A 21,267-nucleotide genomic window follows, 5' to 3' on the forward strand; every position below is an offset into this window, starting at 1 on the left:
TGTCGCAAGACTGATAGCCCCATCTGGGGTGGTGGGAGTTAAAATCGCCAATTATGACTGCAAGGTGTTGTGGGTTAGGTAAAACAGGTTGTTCCCATTTTTCTGAAGGTGGCTTGTACACGTTATACACAGTCATATCGTTTAGTTTGATTCCCACGGCAAATTCGTGGTGCATAGTTTCCTCAATATTATCAACCAGTTCTTTCTTGATCAGTGTTGCAATACCGTGTTTATTATGGGCTTTATAGCCCACAATTTCATAGCCTGGTATTAGAAGTCTCGAGATATTTTCTTCTGATAGATGGGTTTCCTGCAAGGTCAGCACATCAATTTTTTCTTCTGTTAGTAGCTTTGTGAGGATGTCTCCTTTTGTCCTCGTGTATCCTTCTATGTTAACTTGGCATATACGTATTCGTCCACGCACTTGGCTCCAGGGGGGAAACTGAGGCATTTGTCTCGCTCTCTTGCGTAACTTCGCCTGTGAGGGCCGGGAGGTATTACTACGTCCGGCCGCCGTTTGGTGGTGACATTTGCTTTTCGTGTCGCAGCTCGTTCTGAGCATTTAGATTTTCTTCTCGCAATGCGATCGTTGTGCGGCACGATACTGGGGGGGTAGGCCACGTCGAGGCTGTCACCATCTACCCCATTTCCAAATGATGTTCTTTCACACACAACACGTATTTAGAAATACATCTGTGTCTACTTACACAGTATGTGTACACAGAGAAGTGGATGTTATAGGGGTCATATGAAACTACCACATGTTTGGGTTTCTTCCCATCATACACACATTCATACATGCAAACATATAAGTAGCACAGGAAGAATGGCTGCTTAAATGTCTTGGTTGAATCTTGTCCATTCAGGCTCTATGATACAAATGCATAGAGGGCTGAAGAATATCCCCAGATTCTCATCACTTAATACTAGTTCCTGAAATTGTAAAATTAGGATTTCATGTGGTAAATCTTAAGACTTCTGCCAATTAAGGTTTTTCAATATTTCCACGGTGCTGTCACACGAATCACCAAACTTGTGACCATTATCACTGCTCTTCTTTGTGGCCCTCTTCTGTGTTTTTATTTCTTTATAGGGTTGCTTGTTGGTGACTTTAAACTAACTTTAAAATGTACCTCTCTGACTTGGTCTTCCCTCTCCTATTCTGGTGTAGGATGTGGTTGATATGTCTCCAGTTCCGAATTGCAACATTAGGTACAACCAGATATATTGTGTTGCAGCTAACAACAACCCATTCAGCTTTTTGTTCACATGGCCAACAGCTATGGTAAGTCAGGCCTGATCGTAGAGCTGCAAAACACTCCACAAATCTACTCTAATGTGTGCTGTTGCTACTTGTATTCCTTATACGTCTTCTTTAATATTGGTGTGTAATGAGCAGAACAATACCCAAAAATGTATAATTGTCTGTACAGTTAGTATAATTTCTCAATTACAGGGTAGTAATAAAAATAAAAGTACAAACTGTCACAAAACACCTTAATGTTAAACGGGAAGGACTTAAGAAGCCATGTCAATTGAATGTAATTAATGTTTTTAATTTTTTTCTGTGGTGTAGACCTAGCGAATGTTAAATGTTAGTTCACTGCACAAAGTGACTTTTAATTGAATATTGAAAATATTGGATTGTGTAATGAAAAGTATTGCACAAACTCTAACAGTTACCAGAATGAAATATCAGTCAGGTTCTGATACAGGCGATAGGTATAGCATTGAGCAAAGATATTTTCATATGAGGGCTGAATCGTTAATACTGGGCAACTATTCATTTACAACTTCTATAAAATGGACACATGTTTCAAAGTTTTACTGTCCTTCAAAATAGTCTTCTAAATCATATGTAACCTAGCAATCTGAAAGTTGTAGGATACCATTAGCAGTGTCAGTTGTGTTTATAATGCAAGTGGAGCAATCTGTTGCCCAAAGAATCTGCGTAACAGTTCTGAAGCGAATGCCATGAAGTGCATATTTGAATTTAGGAATCAAGTTGATATCACAAGGGCTTAGTCCAGTGAATGTTTTGGATGATACAACACTTCCCAGCCCTATCGATTGAACAAATCAGTCACTACTTGCATCATATGCACCTGAGCATAGGCCTGGAATATGGTGGGCATGTCCTGCACACAGTGTCACCACTTCTTTCTCTAAGCTGATCACAGGCTTTGTCTCAAAAATGAACAGCTTAGAGAAAGAAGTGGTGACACTGTGTGCAGGACATGCCCACCATATTCTAGGCCTATGCTCAGGTGCATATGATGCAAGTAGTGACTGATTTGTTCAATTGATGGGGCTGGGAAGTGTTGTACCATCCAAAACATTCACTGGACTAAGCCCTTGTGATATCAACTTGATTCCTAAATTCAAATATGCACTTCATAGCATTCGCTTCAGAACTTTGAGAAAAAGCCTGTGGTCAGCTCAGAGAAAGAAGTGTCAACATTTTATGCATGTCCTGTTCATAATTTTGCAGGGCATTACACAGGCACATATGGCACAAGTTACAACTCGTTTGTTCAGTTGATGGGGCTGATAAGTGCTGTACCACCCACCAAACTCTCTGGATATAAGATCTTGTGACTTTAACTCGGTTCCTAAATCGAAGGAAGCACTTCACAGCATTTGCTTCAGAACTGTTACAGAAATTCGTTGGGTAATAGACTGCTTCAATTGCACTATGAACACAATTGACAGTGCTTAAGGGTATCCTAAGATTTTCAAATTGCTGGCAACTGTTTATACACAATGCTGATGACCACTCTGAAGAAAAGTAAGACTCTGAAACATATATTTATTTTGTAGAAGTTGTAAATAAATAGTTGCCATTATTAAAGTTCCAACCATCATATTTGGTGTAAATCTCTGGAATCATTTTCCGCTCTCTATCTCACAGGCCGTCCCAAATGACTTTGGTACCGGTATGTTTTAAGTTCCTTCCCGGTAACTGCACATTTTTAATCGCTGATTACAGACTGTTTACGTATGTGGTTAATAAAAACTTGTAACCTTGTTGAGGATAATTTCTTTGGATTACTATTAACATCTCACATCGTTCTGTCTGCTAGTTTACAAGTAATGGAACCTTGGATACTGCACTGGCCCACTCCCAGAAAGTTACTGTTTGTGAAACCACCAAGAACAGTACAATTTGTAAAAAAAACTGAATTTCAGCACATTATGTGAATATGTTGTAATTTTCATACACGTGTTCTCCATCTACATCTGCACCTATATGTACAACTCACTGTGAGGCGTATGGTGGTGGGGGCTTTGTGTACCACTGTCATTATCCCCTTTTCCTGTTCCAGTTGTGAATAGCCCACAGGAAGAATAATTGTTGATAAGCATTCATGCTAATCCAAATTTCTATATTTTCACGTGCATGGCATTTTTTTGAGAGGTATGTGGGAGAAAGCAGTATATTAGTTGACTTTTCTAGGAAGGTATGTTCAAGGAATTGTAACAGTAAACCCCACCATGATGCATGGTGCCTCTCTTGTAGTGTCTGCCACTGGAGTTGGATGGGCATCTCCATGTTGCTTTCACACTTACTAAATACACTTGAGATGAAACGCAGTGTTGTTCTTTGGATTTTCCTGTATCAGTCTTGTCTGATACAGGTTGCAGGTTCTTTGCACTTTCTTAGAATTCTCCCAATGATTCTGAATGTGACATCTGCCTTACATTAGTTTTATACAACCGTTTCACTTTAAATTGATTCATATGCATACTCCCAGATATTAATTGACTGTGACTGTTTCCAGTGATTGTTCTGCAATTTTTCTTCATTAGTTGACAGTTGTTGGGGAGAAGAAAAAGTAAAATTGATACACATGGTTAAATTGAAGTATAAAAATATTTACATGTGTTTCTTTCATATAAAAACTGGAAAATCTATTCATTTGCATGAAGATAGAATGTTATTTAACTCCAAGATGAAGTGCAATGATGATGAACACAGAATGACAAGCAGGACCAATTGCTCTTTTAAATGCTTGATGTTTCAACGTCTTTGTCAAAAGTCAAGTTAATACTAAGTTTAGTGCTCAAGCTGTAGAGCAGCAACAGACAAGATTACCTTATAACTGTTTTGCTGATTGTCTTAAAAAGTTGCAAATGTTTTAAAAAGAGGCAACACCAATGGTATAGCTGAATTGGTGTGAAATGGAAAAAGAGGGCAGAGGAAATACAGATGGGATGGGGATGAGTGAAAGTTTACTGTGAAGTTGTGGGATACAAGAGTGTTACAAAAGAGCAGACTTGCTATTCTTGCAGCTCTTTATCAGCTTGGGGCGACAGGTGGGGGAATCAGTAATTATGAAAATATGGCACTTGTTACTTTTTTGTATAGTTTCTTTTATTCAATAATGGTTTTATTTTCAAAAGTATTGTTAATCTCTCTTTCTGTTTGTATGATTGAATAGTCCGGAATATCACTCAAGTCTGAAGCATATGCTACACTGTATTTGTAAAACTTACAGAAGTTGAAAAAGGAGCAGCTTGCTGCATACGCATAGAAAGAAGGAAAAAAGATTTGAATCTTGAGAATTCACTAATTAAAAACAGGTTCCCCTCTCAAATGAAAAAACAGCTAGGAAGTTGTAAAAGATAACTGAAAGAAGTACATATAACGAATATCAAGAAAAGATGCTCCAATCTCCATATAAATAAGGAGACAGAGTAATAGTAGACTGTAGCAGTCAGTTGTATACCAAGGTACTAATGTTGCATGAGAGCTTAAATACAGAAGAAAAATCGCAATGTGGAGATGGTAATGAAAGGTAAGATCTGAATTGAGACAATTAGAATAAATAAATAAATTCAAAAGGAGATAGAAATATTAAAATGGCAAACAATGAGAACAAATAGAAAAGGTAACAAAACAAAGTTGTGTAAGGTGCGTGGTGTGAGCAGAGTGAATAAACAAGTAGAATTTAAGACCAGATGGATGGCAATCTATCCAGCATATGTTGTTAAGACAGGTCTCTTTTTTTTGAACACCCTGATAGTTGGGGATGAGATAAAGTGAAAGATAAGACACTGTAACAAGCATTTGACAGAACACTGAAAGATCAAAATTGGAACATGGGGCGTGAAGTAGGGAACATTCTCTGAGAATGATTGAAACCTATGGCACAACCAAAAATGATAAAACCCCCCTGGTATGCAAAGTATGAGAGACAGGCATAATGCACTTTAGACTTAAAGACAAATGTATAATCCTAATTCCAAAGAAGCTAAATGTTGACAGGTGTGAATATGATTGGACTGTTTGTTTAATAAGTCATGTTAGCAAAATACTGACATGAGTTATTTACAGAAGAGTAGATAAACTGGTAGAAACTGACCTAGGGGAAGATCGATTTGGGTTCCATGGAACTGTAGGAACATGGAAGACAATGCTGACCTACAACTTATTTTAGAAGATATGTTGAAGAAAGTTATATATTTTTAGCAACTGCAGATTTAGAAAAAGCTTTTGCAGTATTTTCTGGAATACACTCTTTGAAATTTTAAAATTACCAAGAATAAAAAACAGGGAGCAAAAGGTTATCTACAACTTGTGCAAGAACCAGTCTGTTGGCAGTAGCTGAGAACAAGTAAAAGAGGGTTGTGGCTTATTCCCCATACTATTCAGTCAGTATATTGGGTAAGCAGTAAAGGAAACCAAGCAGCAGTTTGGAAGGGGACTTAAAGTACAAGGAGTAGAAACAAAAATTTTGAGGTTTGCTGACAATATTGTAATTCGTTAGAAAGGATAAAGTACTTGGAAGAGCAATTGAACCGAATGGATAGTGTTTTGAAAAGATTTTATAATATGAACACCAATAAAAGTAAAACAATGGTTATGGTATATAGGCGAATGACATGAGGTGATGCTGATAGTTACATTAGGAAATGAGAAACGAAAAGAAGTAGATGAGTTTTGCTAACTGGGCAGCAAAATAATTGACAGTGGCTAAAATAGAAAGGAAATAAATTGCAGAATGGTAATAGCAAGAATAGCATTTCTGAAAAATAAATTTACTAACATCAAATATAAATTTAAGCGTTGGAAAGTCTTCTTGGTAAGTACACTGATCAGCTAGAACACTACGACCACTGACCTCCTATTGATATAAAACCATCCAGGCGATAGCAGCGTCACCTGGTGAGGAGTGGTTGCCAGGCACACACGCATGTGATGCCTATAGTATCAGTGAGTGTGCTGTCTGTGTGTAGAATGGGACAGGCGCTTGATCTATCAGAATTTGACCGAGGGCAGATTGTGATGGCCCAGAGGCTTGCCACGAACATTTCGGAAACTGCACAACTTGTTGAGTGTTTGAGGAGTGCTGTTGTTTGTGCCTTCAACACGCGGGTAAACCAAGAAACCAAGGTGAAACCATGTCTGGATGTTGTGGGTTTGGGTGGATACCCCTCATTACTGATGGTTGATGTCATAGGCTCGGCAGATTGATAAAACATGACAGGCAGCAAACTGTGGTGCAAATAACATCAGACTTTAATACTGAGCAAAGCACAATTGTGTCTGCATACACAGTGCACTGAGCACTCTTAACGACGCGCCCCCTTCCGACCCTTCCCCCCCCCCCCCCCCCCCCCCCCCCTTCCCCTCCCAGCTGATGGCCCATACATGTGCCAATCTTAACACCACAACACCAGCAACTGTGACTGAAATGGGCACATGACCATTGGCACTGGATGTTGGTGCAGTGGCAGAGCATGGCATGGTCTAAGGAATCCTGATACCTTCTTTATCATGCTGATGGGAGAGTGCAAATCTGTCATCTTCCTGGGGAACAGCTCTTTGACACCTGGACTGTGGGATGGAGACGAGCTTGCAGCAGCTCTATTATGCTCTGGGAAAGATTCACATGGGCATCCATGGGCCCATTGGAGCTTTTGCAGGGCACCGTGGTGGTCAAGGAGCATTGTGCAATGGTTGCAGACCATATACACCCCTTCATGACAATCACATTTCCTGATGGCCGCGGCATTTTTTATCTAGACGATGTGCCATGTTATAAGGTCAGGAGTGTGTTGGAGTGGTCTGAGGAACACAATGCCGTGTGTGTGTGTGTGTGTGTGTGTGTGTGTGTGTGTGTGTGTGTGTGTGTGTGTGTTTTTGGGGGGGGGGGGGGGGGGGTGCACAGATGTGGTACCAGCTCCCTCCAGTTACTTAATAAGGCCTCATTGCTTCCATGCCACGATTTGTTGCTTCTGTTATCTGTGCCAAAGGTGGACATACCAGCTATTAAGTAGGTGGTAATAATGTCCTGGCTGTGTGTTTTTCTAGAGCTTAGCCCTGTACAGAAGTGAAATGTGGACGATAAACAGTTCAGACAAGAAAAGAATAGAAGCTTTTGAACTGTATTGTTAAAGGAGAATGCTGAATATTAGATAGGTCGATAGTATAACTAATGAATAGGTACTGAATATAATCAGGGAGAAAGGTATTTCTGAAAGATGGATCTGATTAACAGATCCTGGGACATCAGGAATAGTTAATTTAATAACTGATGTAAATGAAAGCAGTAAAAATGTACAGGTATACTAAGGCTTAATTGAATGTCAAGTGAATATAGATAGAAATAGTTACACAGACGTGAAGAGGCTTGTGCAGGACAGACTAGCATGGAGAGTTCCATAAAAATAGTCTTCGGAAAGTAGACAGCAACACCAATTATTTGGAGTGGGCTCTAGAAAACGTGAATTTTTTAATCTTTGATGGTTTTATTGCCATAATGACCAGGACCACAAAAATCTGTGTAGTGCACTATTGACTTTGCCTAAAGTTTATTAATTTTGAGAGAGTTTTCCAACTGTAGCTTCAATATATGATAAAACTTGCTCAGAACAGAATCACATGACACTAAAATAATTTTCCAAATTGGACAAGTTTCTGAATTACATAAACTCTTTAGGCTACATAAAATTTGTGACATTAGAACACTAGTATGTTACACTTAATGATAAATAGTATGGCATTTCTGTATTTTTTCTTGAACTTTAAATTCGTTTATTGTTGTATGTACATACATATTATTTCCTTGTTTATTTACTTGACATTTCATGTTTTTAACCACTTATCAAGGAGGCAAACCTGTTAAGTTTCCTGTTCAAAATTGTTTCATCTACTCAATTTTTTTGCACTATTCAATAGTTCCAACAACTTAGGTGAATTTGTGTGAGCAGCAAATTGTATGACATCATTTATGCATGCAATGGTGTTTTCAGCATATGAATTCTAGGATCATTATTTTGCTCCTCTTCTTCTTCCCTTGTTTCTTTCTGAACATCTTCTGTGTTGTGGATTTCTGTTAAATGAAGTAAAAGTGAAGTGAGTTGGCAGAAAGTCATCACTTCAAATGTAGTCATCTGCACTACATAAAATGTTCTGCATTTTAATGAATTCAGTAATTGCTGCTGCATTTTCTTGAGCTTCAGTGGCCACAGAAGTGTCTTGTTCTTGAGCTTCAAACCCTCCTTTGTTGACGCACTTGGTAAGAGTTTCGGGCTTTATTTCCTTTACTGCCAAACCAATTCTATTTACTATATCCAGGACAAAAGCTGACCATGTGAGAGCAATTTACACTTTAGGCTTCTTAAACATGACTGCAACAATAATCACTTACAATTGGACTTGAGTGTGTAAATAACCCCCTGATCCCTGGGTTGTGCAAGTTTGGTTCAGCCTGATAGGAACCAAGCCAATTTCACACTTGATAACTTGACTTTTGAGTGGCAGGTTGCATTGTCTCGGAAAAGCAGAACTTGGTGATTTCCATTTTTCATTTCAGCATTGAAAGAGCCCAGCCATTCTTCCACAAGACCACTCCCCCTCCCTGCCTTTTTATTGCTTCACCATGTGACTGGAAACTTACTGACATCTATGTTTCTGAAACAGTGTGGTTTTACCGCCTTTTTCCAACCAAACAGTGGCATCTCCATTTCACCTAACATTATAGAGCACAGTGAGGCTTTCCTTGGACATTTAACCACCAGTACACTTTTCACCTCGAATTGCTAGAGATTTTATAAGGCAGTGTGATAAAACAGTCCCATTTCATCGACACTGAACAAGTCATTCGAGTCATAGCCCACAATCAGGTTGCTACACTTTCTTGTACATCCTTAACTTTCCCACACACTTCATTCCACACAATGCTATGCCTTAAACTCCTTATTTTCAAGTTTGTTAATGACTTTCAGAGCCTCACTCTGCAACGTGGGTCTAGATGAAGATAAGTTTCTTGTCATGCACTTCCATACCATTCCCCACTATCTCACTAAATTCATCATTTCCCACCTTTTTCACCTTTCTTTTCATTTGCTCATTCCATTTCATCTCCTCCTTACCATTTGACATTCACACACATATTGAATAATATTTATCATGAATGTCACAGAGAAGATTTTTCTGAGGTGTATGTTTCGTCATATTTGTTTAATGTAAATAGTTCAGTTTCATATTTGCATGATAGTGACTGTTGTTTAAACAGGTTCGCGGATCACTCCAGCAATACCACAACAGGGTGCAGAAGAGAAATGTTCCCAACAAAGTCAGCCAGAACTACCTGTTAAAGTAATTCCTTCAAATGCAAATGCAGCAAATGTAACTAAAGGTTTTGAAGTGCACTATGATACAAGTGAAAAAGGTAAGAGATATATATAGTTTCACAAAATCTGTATAAGAATGGTTTTCATAGGCTGATGGCATATTATGAAAATTGCGTTTCATCATACTGAATGGAGATATGTTTAATTTTTAAAGGCAAAACTCAATAATACTACAAGAGTATGTCCATGGTACTCAATCATTCATTTTTGTATTGTGTTCTTCACATTCTATTTTCTGGCTGTATGGCAATCTGTGTTTCATTGTAATATGGAGAAGCAGCTGGTAGACATTGCTTTTGTGTACTCCAGTGATTGTTAAGTGATTATACAGTGCTGGTGGCTTTGTGTTATACTAATCAAACTAAAGTCCTCAGTTTTGTTACCAATTTTCTGTTGTCTGCACTAGAAGGACCTAACAGAAGTTTTTAAATAAAAAATTAACGATATTGAAAACCCAAATTTTATGATGTACATTTTAAAGGTATATCCTTGAGCTACTTTTGTACACAAGTGCCATTCAAATTGAGGCACTTATCATACCATGGCACAATTTCTTCAGTACCATCTATGTAGAAATCTGCCGCTCTTGATTGCAATCTCTGGTTTATACTGGCATGCAGTTCAGCAGCAGTATCAAAGTGTTGTGTAACGAGCCATGTCTTCATTGTTGAGACAAAGGGGGTAGTCACTTGGTGCCAATTATGGACTGTATGGAAGATAATCAAACACCTCCCAACCAAAAATATCAGGCAAGATTGGCCGTATGGGAAAGCAAAATGATATTTCATTGATGCTTGTTTTGTATTGCCTGCCTTAACTTTGTCAGTGTTTGACAATACCTCTCTGAGTTAATTGTTGTGCCACATTCAAGGAAATCATGTGAATCACTCCCTAAGAGTTCCAGTACACAGTAGCCATGATCTTTTGTGCTAACAGTATTTGCAAACATTTCCTTGGTTTCTTAGGAGGATTTGTGTGTCCTCATTACATCAACTGTCTTTTTTTTTTATTATTATTATTATTATTATTATTATTTCACAATTGATATGCATCACCCAAGTCTCATCTCCAGTTACTATATGATCAATAACTTTGTTACCATCTCTCTCCCAATCTTCAAGGGAATGCAGTGCTGCAGCCAGTGTCTGTTCTGTAATTGTGAGATGACGATTTTCGTGAGTTTTGTCATTGATTTTAAACATCAGTTGGTCAGTTACAAGGCCTAGGCCTACGACTGCGGTCCTCAACATGAACGGTGGTATGGCCATTTTTAAAATCAATGCACCTTTGCCCCATTAGGCTTTCAGTCATTATTCCTTTTCCTTACATGTTACAAAGGCGGTATTTTCTGTTGCTGCCCACATTTTAATATGTGCTAGAATACAAGGCAGCAGAGAGACAGATCACACACACTACCACTGCTGGGTGTGTACTGAGTGTAGGAACATTATGGCACGAAGATTGAGGCTATGACCCTGCCTACTGTTGAGATAGACCAAAAGTTCTGCTACTTTCTGGATAGCCCTCATACTTTTATTCAATGAGATGATGTGTAATTGAGAATGATAGGCTGTGACTCTAATGGCTGTAGAATGATTTCAAGTGACTTCCTAGTAATAGAGTAACTAATGATATGAATTTTTCGTGGTAAATTAAGACTGCGTGCTGGTGTAGTATTGAATTTAGGTCTCTGACTTTGTAATCAATTATATCTGCAAAGCACTACTACAAAAAATATTAATAGCTTTTCAGGCAGGTAAAGGTGGATAAGGAATTCTGCCAACATAAGAAATATAAAGTCTATACTAATAATAAATGTGTAAAACCATCATGTCTGTCGGTCTGAACACACTAATCTCCAAAACTGCTAGAAAAATTTTCATGGGATTTTCAGAGGTAACTTGACTGTAGCTTGGGGCAACGTACAGGCTTTAGTTTCTAAAGGAACACAGTGCCATTTGACTGTTTTATTGTTTGTTTAAGTACAAGCCATTTTTTGCCATTTTCAAGTATTTGGTTTTATGTCTTTAACAATATATTGCAGGACACTTAACATGTCATGGAGCTAAAGTTGGCTGTATTTCATCAAAATCTGATCACCAGGGATTGGGGAAGGGGGGTGGGTGGGGGAGATATGTTGATTTAAAGTTTTATCTAAAACCGCCATGTCTGTTTATCTTCTGAAGACGCAACATGCTAATCTCCAAAGCAACTAGATGAATTTTCGTGGGGCTTTCACAGTTAACATGAGCATGGATTGGCATAATGTATAGGCTTCATTTCATCAAAATTGGATTATAGAAAAAGAGATGTCATGATTTAAAGTTTCATCTAAAACCATCATGTCTGCCCATCTGTTTGAATATGCTAATGTGAAAAACTACTAGACGAATTTTATGCTATTTTCACAAGTAATTTGAGTGTAGCTTGGGCAACATGTAGGCTTTATTTCATCAAAATTTGATCTCAGAAAAAGATGACATAATTTAAAGTTTTATCCATACTAATATTAGATGCTTGAGGTCCGGGAGATTCTTCAGGAACAGCTGCAAACCATCCTTGCAACAATTCACACGATTCCGTTTTTTGTCAATTTGAGCAATCACGGAGTCCATCTTGCAGATAGCTTTCTCATGTCCAAATGTTTATGCAAAATATTATGTACCTGTTCAATCAAGATGCCCACAGCACTAGCAATCTCACGCGCCTTAACTCTTCTGTCATCCATCACCATGATCATTGATTTTATCAATGATTTCTGGAGTCATAACCTCCACAGGACGTCCAGAATGTTCAGCAACACTTGTGCCCATATGGCCAATCTGCAAATTTTGAAACCACTGATAAACTGTTCTAATTGAAGGTGCAAAGTCACCGTAATGTTTATCAAGCTTCTCTTTAGTCTCCTGAGGCATTTTCCATTTCATAAAGTAATGTTTAATCACCACATGAAAGTCTTTTTCTTCCATTTTTTGACAATCACTCGACTTCCTTGATTCACATGAATGCCAAACACAAAGAAATAGACCAATATGGCTGAAACTTGGTGAGCATTCTTTGTAAAGATGCTGTAGACGGACTTTTCAAATGCCCCTTAGGTAGGAAAATAACATAAAACACAAAATATACTTTAACAATATCAGACAAGGAAAGTTGCTACTCACCATATAGCGGAGATGCTGAATCGCGATAGTCACAACAAAAAGATTCACACAATTATAGCTTTTGGCCATTAAGGCCTTTGTCACACACTCACGCAAACGCAACTTGCACACACGTCTGCAGTCCCAGAGAACTGAAACCACACAGCGAGCAGCAGCACCAGTGCATGATGGGAATGGCGATTGGGTGGGGGTAAGGAGGAGGATGGGGTGGGGAGGGGGAGGAATACTATGGTAGGAGTGGTGGACAGTGAAGTGAAGTGTTGCAGTTTAGATGGAGGGCAGGAGAGAAGGTGTGGAAGGGGGAGGGGGTAAATAGTGGAAAGGAGAGAAATAAAAAGAAATTAAAATACCTCCACCTCAGAGATGGCTACATCAGTACCTCCGTCCATATCAAACCTACTAACTGCCAGCAATACCTCCACTTCGGCAGCTGCCACCCATTCCATAGCACGAAGTCCCTTCCATACAGCCTAGCCACCCGTGGTCATCGCATCTCCAGTGAAGAGCAGTCCCTCTCAAAATATACCAAGGGTCTCAAGGAAGCCTTCACTGACCGTAATTATCCTCCCATCCATGTACAAAAACAAATCTCCCGTGTCTTATCTTTCCAGTCTCCCCCACCTCCCAAAGTCCCACAGTCCGGCCACAGAGGAGAATTCCCCTCATAACTCAGTACCATCAAAGACTGGAGCAACTAAATTACATTCTCCGCCAGGGTCTCGATTACCTTGCGTCATGCCCTAAAATGAGAAATGTCCTGCCCACTATCCTTCGCACCCCTCCTACCGTGGTATTCCATCGTCCACCGAACCTACACAATATACTCGTCCATCCTTACACAACCTCTGCTCCCAATTCCTTACCTCATGGCTCATACCCCTGTAATAGACGTAGATGCAAGATCCGTCCCATACATCCTCCTACCACCACCTACTCCAGTCCGGTCACTAACCTCACCTATACCATCAGAGGCAGAGCTACCTGTGAAACCAGTCATGTGATTTACAAACTAAGCTGCAACCACTGTGCTGCATTCTATATACTACCAACAAGCTGCTGTCCACATGAATGGCCACCGACAAACTGTGGCCAAAAAACAAGTGGACCACACTGTTGCTGAACATGCTGCCAAACATGATATCCCTCATCTCAATGACTGCTTCACAGCCTGTGCCATATGGATCTTTCCCACCAACACCAGCTTTCCTGAATTGCGCAGGTGGGAACTTTCCCTGCAATACATCCTACGTTCCCGTAACCCTCCTGTCCTCATCCTCCGTTAGTCACTGTCCTCACCCATCCAGCCCCCTCCCAGTTCCCTTGTTGTTGTTTGTTTGGGTCCTTCGTTGGTCGTGTTCATCCTCTCCCGTTTGTGTTGTCGAGGCTGCTCCGTGGGTCCCGCCGCGCTTTCCGTCACATCAACCCCGCGACCGTTCCGGTCGCATTTACAACATTTTGGCGACGAGGTATACAGTGGTTGTTGTTGGTATGGAGGCGAAGTTGGTCTGTCTGCTGGAGCAACAGTAGCAGCTCATGCAGCAGCAGCAGTAGCAGCAGCAGCTCCAGTTAGACTTCTGACAGCAGCCGCTGCGATTGCTAATGGACAATGTCGATGCCCAGGACGCATTACTGTCTCAGCTACCGAGTCCAAAGGGGTCCGATGCGTTCCCCCATCTGCCGTCGTTCCCACCATTTAATGATGGTGAAGAAGACTGGGAGACATACTTACATCGACTGAAACAGCATTTCATGGCTTTTCAAGTTACAGACGACTCCTTGCAGTGGTTGTTGTTTTTGTCTTGGGCTGCCCCAGACAAGTTCTTTCTTCTCCGCAAGTTGGCTCCGTTGTCCGATCCTGTGGCTCTCTCCAGGAGATCTGCCTTTTGCTGACAAACTATTATTTGTATCGCTACCATGTGGTCACCTCTCGGTTGGAGTTCCACCGGTACCATAAACAGCCTGGTCAATCATATCATTCCTGGGTCATGGACGTGCAGGGTCTCAGCCGTTGATGTGATTTTATGTGCGCCAATCGGCAGTGTAAGGCTTCGTATGCGGACTCCCTGATCTGGGATGTTGTGGTTCCGCTGGCTCCCTATCCTGAGGTCTGTACTGCGGCATTGAAACTCGACAACCCCTCCTTGGAAGAGATTCTCCTTTGAAATTGCTCAGGCGATTTACAAGCATCTTATGGCGCAGCCACAGGTGGCGGTGATTGAGGCGTCACGGTGGGTTCCGCCCTCCCGACATCGACGTGGCCCGGCCAACAGTGGCCAGCGCCATCGGGACTCCTTTTTGTCTGACGTCTCTATGGTATTGGCACCTCCGGTCGCCCCTCATCGCCGGTGGCACGGCCCACTTCCATCTTATCCACAGTGCTTTACTGCACATTCTCGAGCTGATTTTCCCCACCATTGGGAAACATGCATGCTGTGTAACAAGGAGGGCCACATCTGATAGATTTGTCGTAGTCGCTCGACTTGCTCCAGTCCTGCCCCTCCAGGGCCTCAAGATACAGTCCGTGCTCTGCAGTCGGTCATCCTACAGCATGACCCGCCAGTGCGGAAACTTTTCCTCATGCTCCGCCTTTTCACTGAGGATGTCAGTTTTCAGGTCGACACTGGGGCTACCGTCTCCCTCATTAATATGGCGACATATACCTTGCTGGACTCTCCTGAGTTATCACCTCCCTCTCGCCATTTGGTCACCTGTGGAGATGGTTCCATTCCCCTTCGTAAGCAGTTCGTCATCCAGGCGACGTACAAGCGTGTTCCCTGGCTCCTTACCCTCTTTGTCGTTGACCATCCGTCGGCTTCGAATATTTTTGGCCTGGATGCATTTCAACTGTTCGGCTTTTCAATTTGCAACAAAGCTAAGGCTGTTTCCACGGCTGTTCCTTTTCAGGACTTGGATGATCTGTGCTCCACTTTTGCGTTGTTGTTTGCAACAGATCTTGGATGTGCTTCCAGTTTTCAGGCGCACATCACCCTATGACCAGATGCACAGCCTCGCTTTTTCCAGGCCCGACCCCTTCCGGTGGCCTCACAGCCAGCGGTCAAGCAGGAACTTGATCAGCTCCAGGCCGCTGGCATTCTGGAGCCCGTGACTTACAGTGCCTGGGCGGCGCCATTGGTGGTCATATGGAAACCCATTGGGTCCCTTCGGCTGTGTGGGGACTTTGGCACTACAGTCAATGCTCAGTCCCTCATTGACACTTACCCCATTCCCCAACAGAAAGATCTTCTCGCCAAGCTTGCCGGGGGAGGGTATTTCTCAAAGATCGACCTGGCTGAGGCATACCACCAGTTATCCTTGGATGCCGAATCTCACAACTCCATGGTTATCAACACGCCTTTCGGATTGTATAAATACAAGCGCCTTCCCTTTGGCGTGTCTTTGGCACCGGCCATTTTCCAGTGGTTCCTGGAGCATCTTACACAGCCTATCCCTGCCTGTGTGAATTATCTGGATGACATCTTGGTCACCGGGCGTTCCCGCCAGGAACATTTGCAAAACCTCAGCACTTTATTTCACGCTCTGCAATCTGCTGGTTTACGCTGTCGGCTGGACAAGTGTTGTTTTTTCCAACCAGAAGTGGAATACTAAGGCCACTGGCTTAGCAAAGATGACAATCACCCTTCAGGTCGTAATGTCGTGGCCATTGAGGCCCTTCCTCGTCCCAAGGACTTACCTGAACTGCAGGTGTTTCTGGGCAAGGTTCCTTACTACTTAAAGTTCTTGCCCCAGGCTGCCTCTGTTGCTCATCTTCTCAATCACTTGCATAGCATAGGGGTACCTTTTGATTGGACTCCTGCCTGTGACCAGGATTTTCTCCATTTAAAGGCGATGCTGAAGTCCGCCCATTGCCTTGCTCCCTTCTCTCCAGACCACCACTTGGTTGTGGCGGCTGATGCGTTGGCATATGGCATTGGGGCCGTCCTGGTGCATCAGGATGCCGATGACTCCAAACAACTAATCGCTTATGCGTCTAACACGTTGGCCCCAGAGCAACGGAACTACTTCCAGATTGAAAAGGAGGCCCTGGCGATCGTGTTTGTAGTCCAAAAATTTCACACCTATCTCTTTGGGGCAAAGTTCGCCCTCCTGACAGACCATAAACCCATGGTTACGCTTTTTAAATCCCACTCTCACCTGCCAGAGCGGACAGTTCACATCTCCAGCGCTGGGCGTTGTTTTTACGTAATTATGCTTACACCATCTGGTATAAGCCCACCGCCCACCATGCTAACGTGAATGCTTTGTCATGTCTCCCAGCAGGCCCTGATCCTGCCTTTGATCAAGAGGAGGTCGTCTGCTTTCACATTGATTACACCTGCCGGGTTGCACTGGACGGTCTGCCTCTTATGGCTGCTCACATTGCCATGGCTATCTGTTGCGACCCTATCTTGCAGCAGGTTCTCTACTATGTGGTCCACAGGTGGCCCTCCTATGTTAACTCGTTGGATGCAGTCCGATTTCAGCCTCTGGCGCCACCTGTCCTACAGGCTCTCCGTGGTTGATGATGTCCTTCTGTTGGCCACAGAATCGGATTCCCATCGGGTGGTCATCCCTCCGGATTTGTGGCTTTGAGTACTCAGTTTGTTACACCACAGGCACTGGGGTATGTTCCGTATGAAAGTTTTGGCTCGCCGGCACATGTATTGGCCCGTCATCGATGGCAATATTGACCGCCTGGTCAGTGGGTGCACTGTGTGTGCGCGTCAACAGGTAAGCCTCCCTCAGTCATTTGCACCCTGGCCTGTGCCTCGCCAGCCCTGGGACCACATCCATATCGATTTTGCGGGCCTGTTTTTCGGCTTCATGTTGTTACTCATCATTGATGCCTACTCCAAATACCCATCTGTCATCCACATGGCATCCACCACCACCACAGAGGCTACACTGATGACTCTGGCCCAGGTTATCGCCATTGAGGGCCTGCCACACATGTTGGTCTCCAATAATGGTCCCCAATTCACGGCGTCCTCCTTCCATGACACCTGTCAGGCCAACGGTATCAAACATATCCATAGCCCCCTTTCCATCCTTCGTCCAATTGTGTGGCAGAGAGGCTTGTCCGCACTTTTAAGACAACAGTTGACAAAGACAGTCAACAAATCTCCAACCATTTCAGCCCTCACCCTGTTTTTGAGCACCTATCGCACTACGCCAATTGACGGACGCAGTCCAGCAGAGCTCCTTCATGGGCGACAGCCGCGGACCCTACTCCATTTGCAGATGCCATCCCCCTCCTGCCCCCACTCCTGGCCCTCGCTATGGTATGCCCCCGGCACTCCCGTGTGGGCCCGCAAGTACGGGCGCAAGGCGGGTTGGACGCCCGCCACGGTTAGCATGGCCCATGGGCGGCGTGTGACGTCGGTGCAGACGTCGAAAGGGTTGGAGCGCCGCCATCATAATCAGCTCTGCCTGTGTGCCCCCGCGGGACTCAGGCCACCGTTGCCTTCTCCCCTACCTCCTTTGGGTGCAGACATGGCCCTCAATTCTCCATCCCTGCACCCGGCTGCCGTCTCCCCGCGGGCCTGCCACTGGCCCTCCCTGCCCCCGGGTGGATCGGCAGCTCCCTCCCCCACCCTGGACTCTGGGTCGGCCCTCATTGATACCTCGGGCATCCCTTCCTCCCCACCTCCTCTGGCTCTTCTTCCCACTGCCGCCCACCTTGGTACCGTCCGGGGTGTTTCCGCTCCTAAGCGCTAGTTGCAGGGGGGAGGGATCTGGTACCATGTGCCGCAGATTTTGAATCCGCGCCAGATGGCATGGAGGTCGAAGACCCCTCGAGGTCTCTGCACCATAGCGCCATAAGCCGCGGCGGCGCACGCCTCCTGTCCCACGTATAGTGTGAGGGCACAACAGTGGAACACGTGGTCGTAGCGGCCAATAGTGGTGCCCCTGATCATATATTTAAGCGCCTGCCTCTTGCTCAGCCAGCTAGTCTAATCTTGTGTGCGTCTCTAGACTTATCGCCTTGCCTTAGACAGCGTCTTTACTTTATTGTTATGTGTATGAATGGAGGTGGTTTTCTTGTGGTTCTGTTGTTTCGATCTTATTGTTCTTCATTTGGGTCCTGCGTTGGTCATGTCTGCCCTCTCCCATTTGTGTTGTCGTTTGCGGGACGCTCCGTGGGCCCCGCCACGCTTTCCATCACGTCAACCCTGCGACCGTTCAGGTCGCAGTTACAACAGTGAGTACTTTCTTTAAGATGTCAAAAGGATAGGAAGATGGTATCCGGGTCATGTGAATACCAATTTGTTGGAAGACTACTGTTGATCAATTCACCAAGAAGTTCAACAGGCAATTCATCAGGAAAAAAACAGTATTAGATATTTAATATTTTTTTAATTGGTCTGCATAATCTTTTTTCAATGTTTTAATTCTGTTGTATTATCTGGGGGTGGATCTTAGTTTATGTAATGGGAATTACATTTTTTTTTCCTTTTGTTACCTAAATTTAAATAACACCTTTATATGGTACAGCTTTTAAAACTATTGGATAACTTAAACTCGGCAATGTTGTACTAGGTGTGGCCCTATTTGGAGGGTGGTATGCCCTAAATATGTTCTAACTTTTGATCAAACTTACCCAGCTAGTTATAGGGGAACCTACATATTAACATGGACTTGAAACCATTGTGAGACTTAGTATCTTCACATTAAGCAACCAGTGCTAGAGTTGGAAGAAGTGGTAAATGACAAAAAAACATTGGACTGACTAGGGATAAAGCATCGGGCCTTTAGATTGTAGTCTAGCACTTGCTCACTGAGCCACCAATCCACATCATCCAAAAACAAAGGAAGGAAAATTGGGTAATGTCCTGCCAATGTCGAGCTCCTTAGAGATGGAGCACTAGCTCAGATTATGTCAAGGATGGGGAGGAAATTCAGCTGTGCCCTTCCAAAGGAACAATCCTGGCATCAGCATGTAACGATTTATGTAAATCGTGGAAAACCTAAATCTGGATGGAAGGATACAGGTTTGAACCCTCATCTTCCTGAATGCCAGTCCATTGTGTTAACCATTGCCCCACCTCACTCAGTACATCATGCAAAACTGTGGGAACAGAATATTTATAGAATTTCAGTTGTGACTCCAAGAATGTAAACACCTAGAGCTGAGAATAATAAATTATTTCTAATGTCGGGAACACTATACCAATAGAGAGAGAAATCAGTGTGTTGCTTAATTTTTAATATTAATTACGCTATTTGTAAACTTCTTTTTTGCTTTTGTTGCCTATAATTTCATGAATTATGCAAATATTTTTTTGTGTTGGTAGAAAACAGCGTGAGACTGAATGCAGATACTGGTGGTGGTATCTCTCAATCTCAGTCCCCTGAGCCTGAAGCTTTACCACAACAGAATGGTGACCGTGAAGACACTGCAGACATAAAAAATCAAGCAGTAAAGGATGTAAACAAGACTACAAGGTATGCATAATTGCTTTGTAATGTTTTTGTATTAGTTTGATGGTATGCATAGTTCTTTCATGTATAAGGAGTTTCATTCTTTTAATTTTACATTGTTATATTGTATTTGTTCTATTGCATGCTTAAAATTTTCTCACAAATTGACAGTATTTCGTTATAATTTTTTTAAGAAGAGTCATCATATATAACAATGAATCAGAAGATACAAAGTAACACTATCTCAGCATTGTACTTTAGCACATTCAAGTTTTGTTTTAATTACTGTTCCCAATCATGGTGACAGCTCACAACATTCTTGGCACGCATTTCTGTATATGTCAGTAAAGTATTGGTCTCTGTTAGGCCCAACTGAAGAATGGGTCTCACAGTACCCACATGGCATTATCAAATATAAAGTGATCCGATTTCCATCTAATCTTTACAGCAGCGATGTCACGAATGTGTATTTAAAAAATCAGCAATGTTACATTATAAAAATGCATTTCATTGTTTTTTTCTTTATGTTCTCTATTTTATTATTTTGCTCCAAGAATAGTGACGTCAAAAATGAAAGTAATTTACATATCTTGAAATTTTTTATTTATTTTTTTATTATTTTATTTTTTATTATTTTTTTGTGCCATGTTGCAGTCTACCTCAAAAAATTAATTTTTGGGCAACTGAATTCTAAAGACTGGATTTAACTAAGAAATAAATTATTTATCTGTAATCACATTTTTAATAATTTTTGTCCAAAGAACCACCAACTAAAAACACGAGGAAAATCAGCAGATGATGTTATGGTATTTTAATTTTACATTAAAATAATGAAATTTTAATACAAATTGTATTAAAAATTGTCTATTTCTGTAAAATTAAAAACAATTACATTGAAATTTATTACTGAAAATTTTTAATCTTAGATAATTGAACTACTTTATATCTGTGCATGGTTTTCAATCACTTTTTGTAATTGTGGTTTCTATTGAAATTATCCGTTTGATTATTAGGTACAAAGTATGTGATGTCAACCTTGATA

At 42.0% G+C, this 21,267-nt stretch overlaps 1 protein-coding gene across 1 annotated transcript in view; it reads left to right on the plus strand.

Annotated features, from left to right (window-relative positions):
• Positions 1 to 21,267, plus strand: part of LOC126481304 (protein HBS1) — a 196,227-nt gene that overhangs the window by 136,603 nt on the left and 38,357 nt on the right. Inside the window, exons 5-6 of the mRNA XM_050104955.1 lie at positions 9,525 to 9,680; positions 20,099 to 20,249. Coding sequence (XP_049960912.1) covers positions 9,525 to 9,680; positions 20,099 to 20,249 — 307 coding nt within the window. The remainder of the gene's footprint in view (positions 1 to 9,524; positions 9,681 to 20,098; positions 20,250 to 21,267) is intronic.

The sequence above is a fragment of the Schistocerca serialis genome, chromosome 5, assembly GCF_023864345.2.
Source record: "Schistocerca serialis cubense isolate TAMUIC-IGC-003099 chromosome 5, iqSchSeri2.2, whole genome shotgun sequence".
Taxonomy (NCBI): domain Eukaryota; kingdom Metazoa; phylum Arthropoda; class Insecta; order Orthoptera; family Acrididae; genus Schistocerca; species Schistocerca serialis.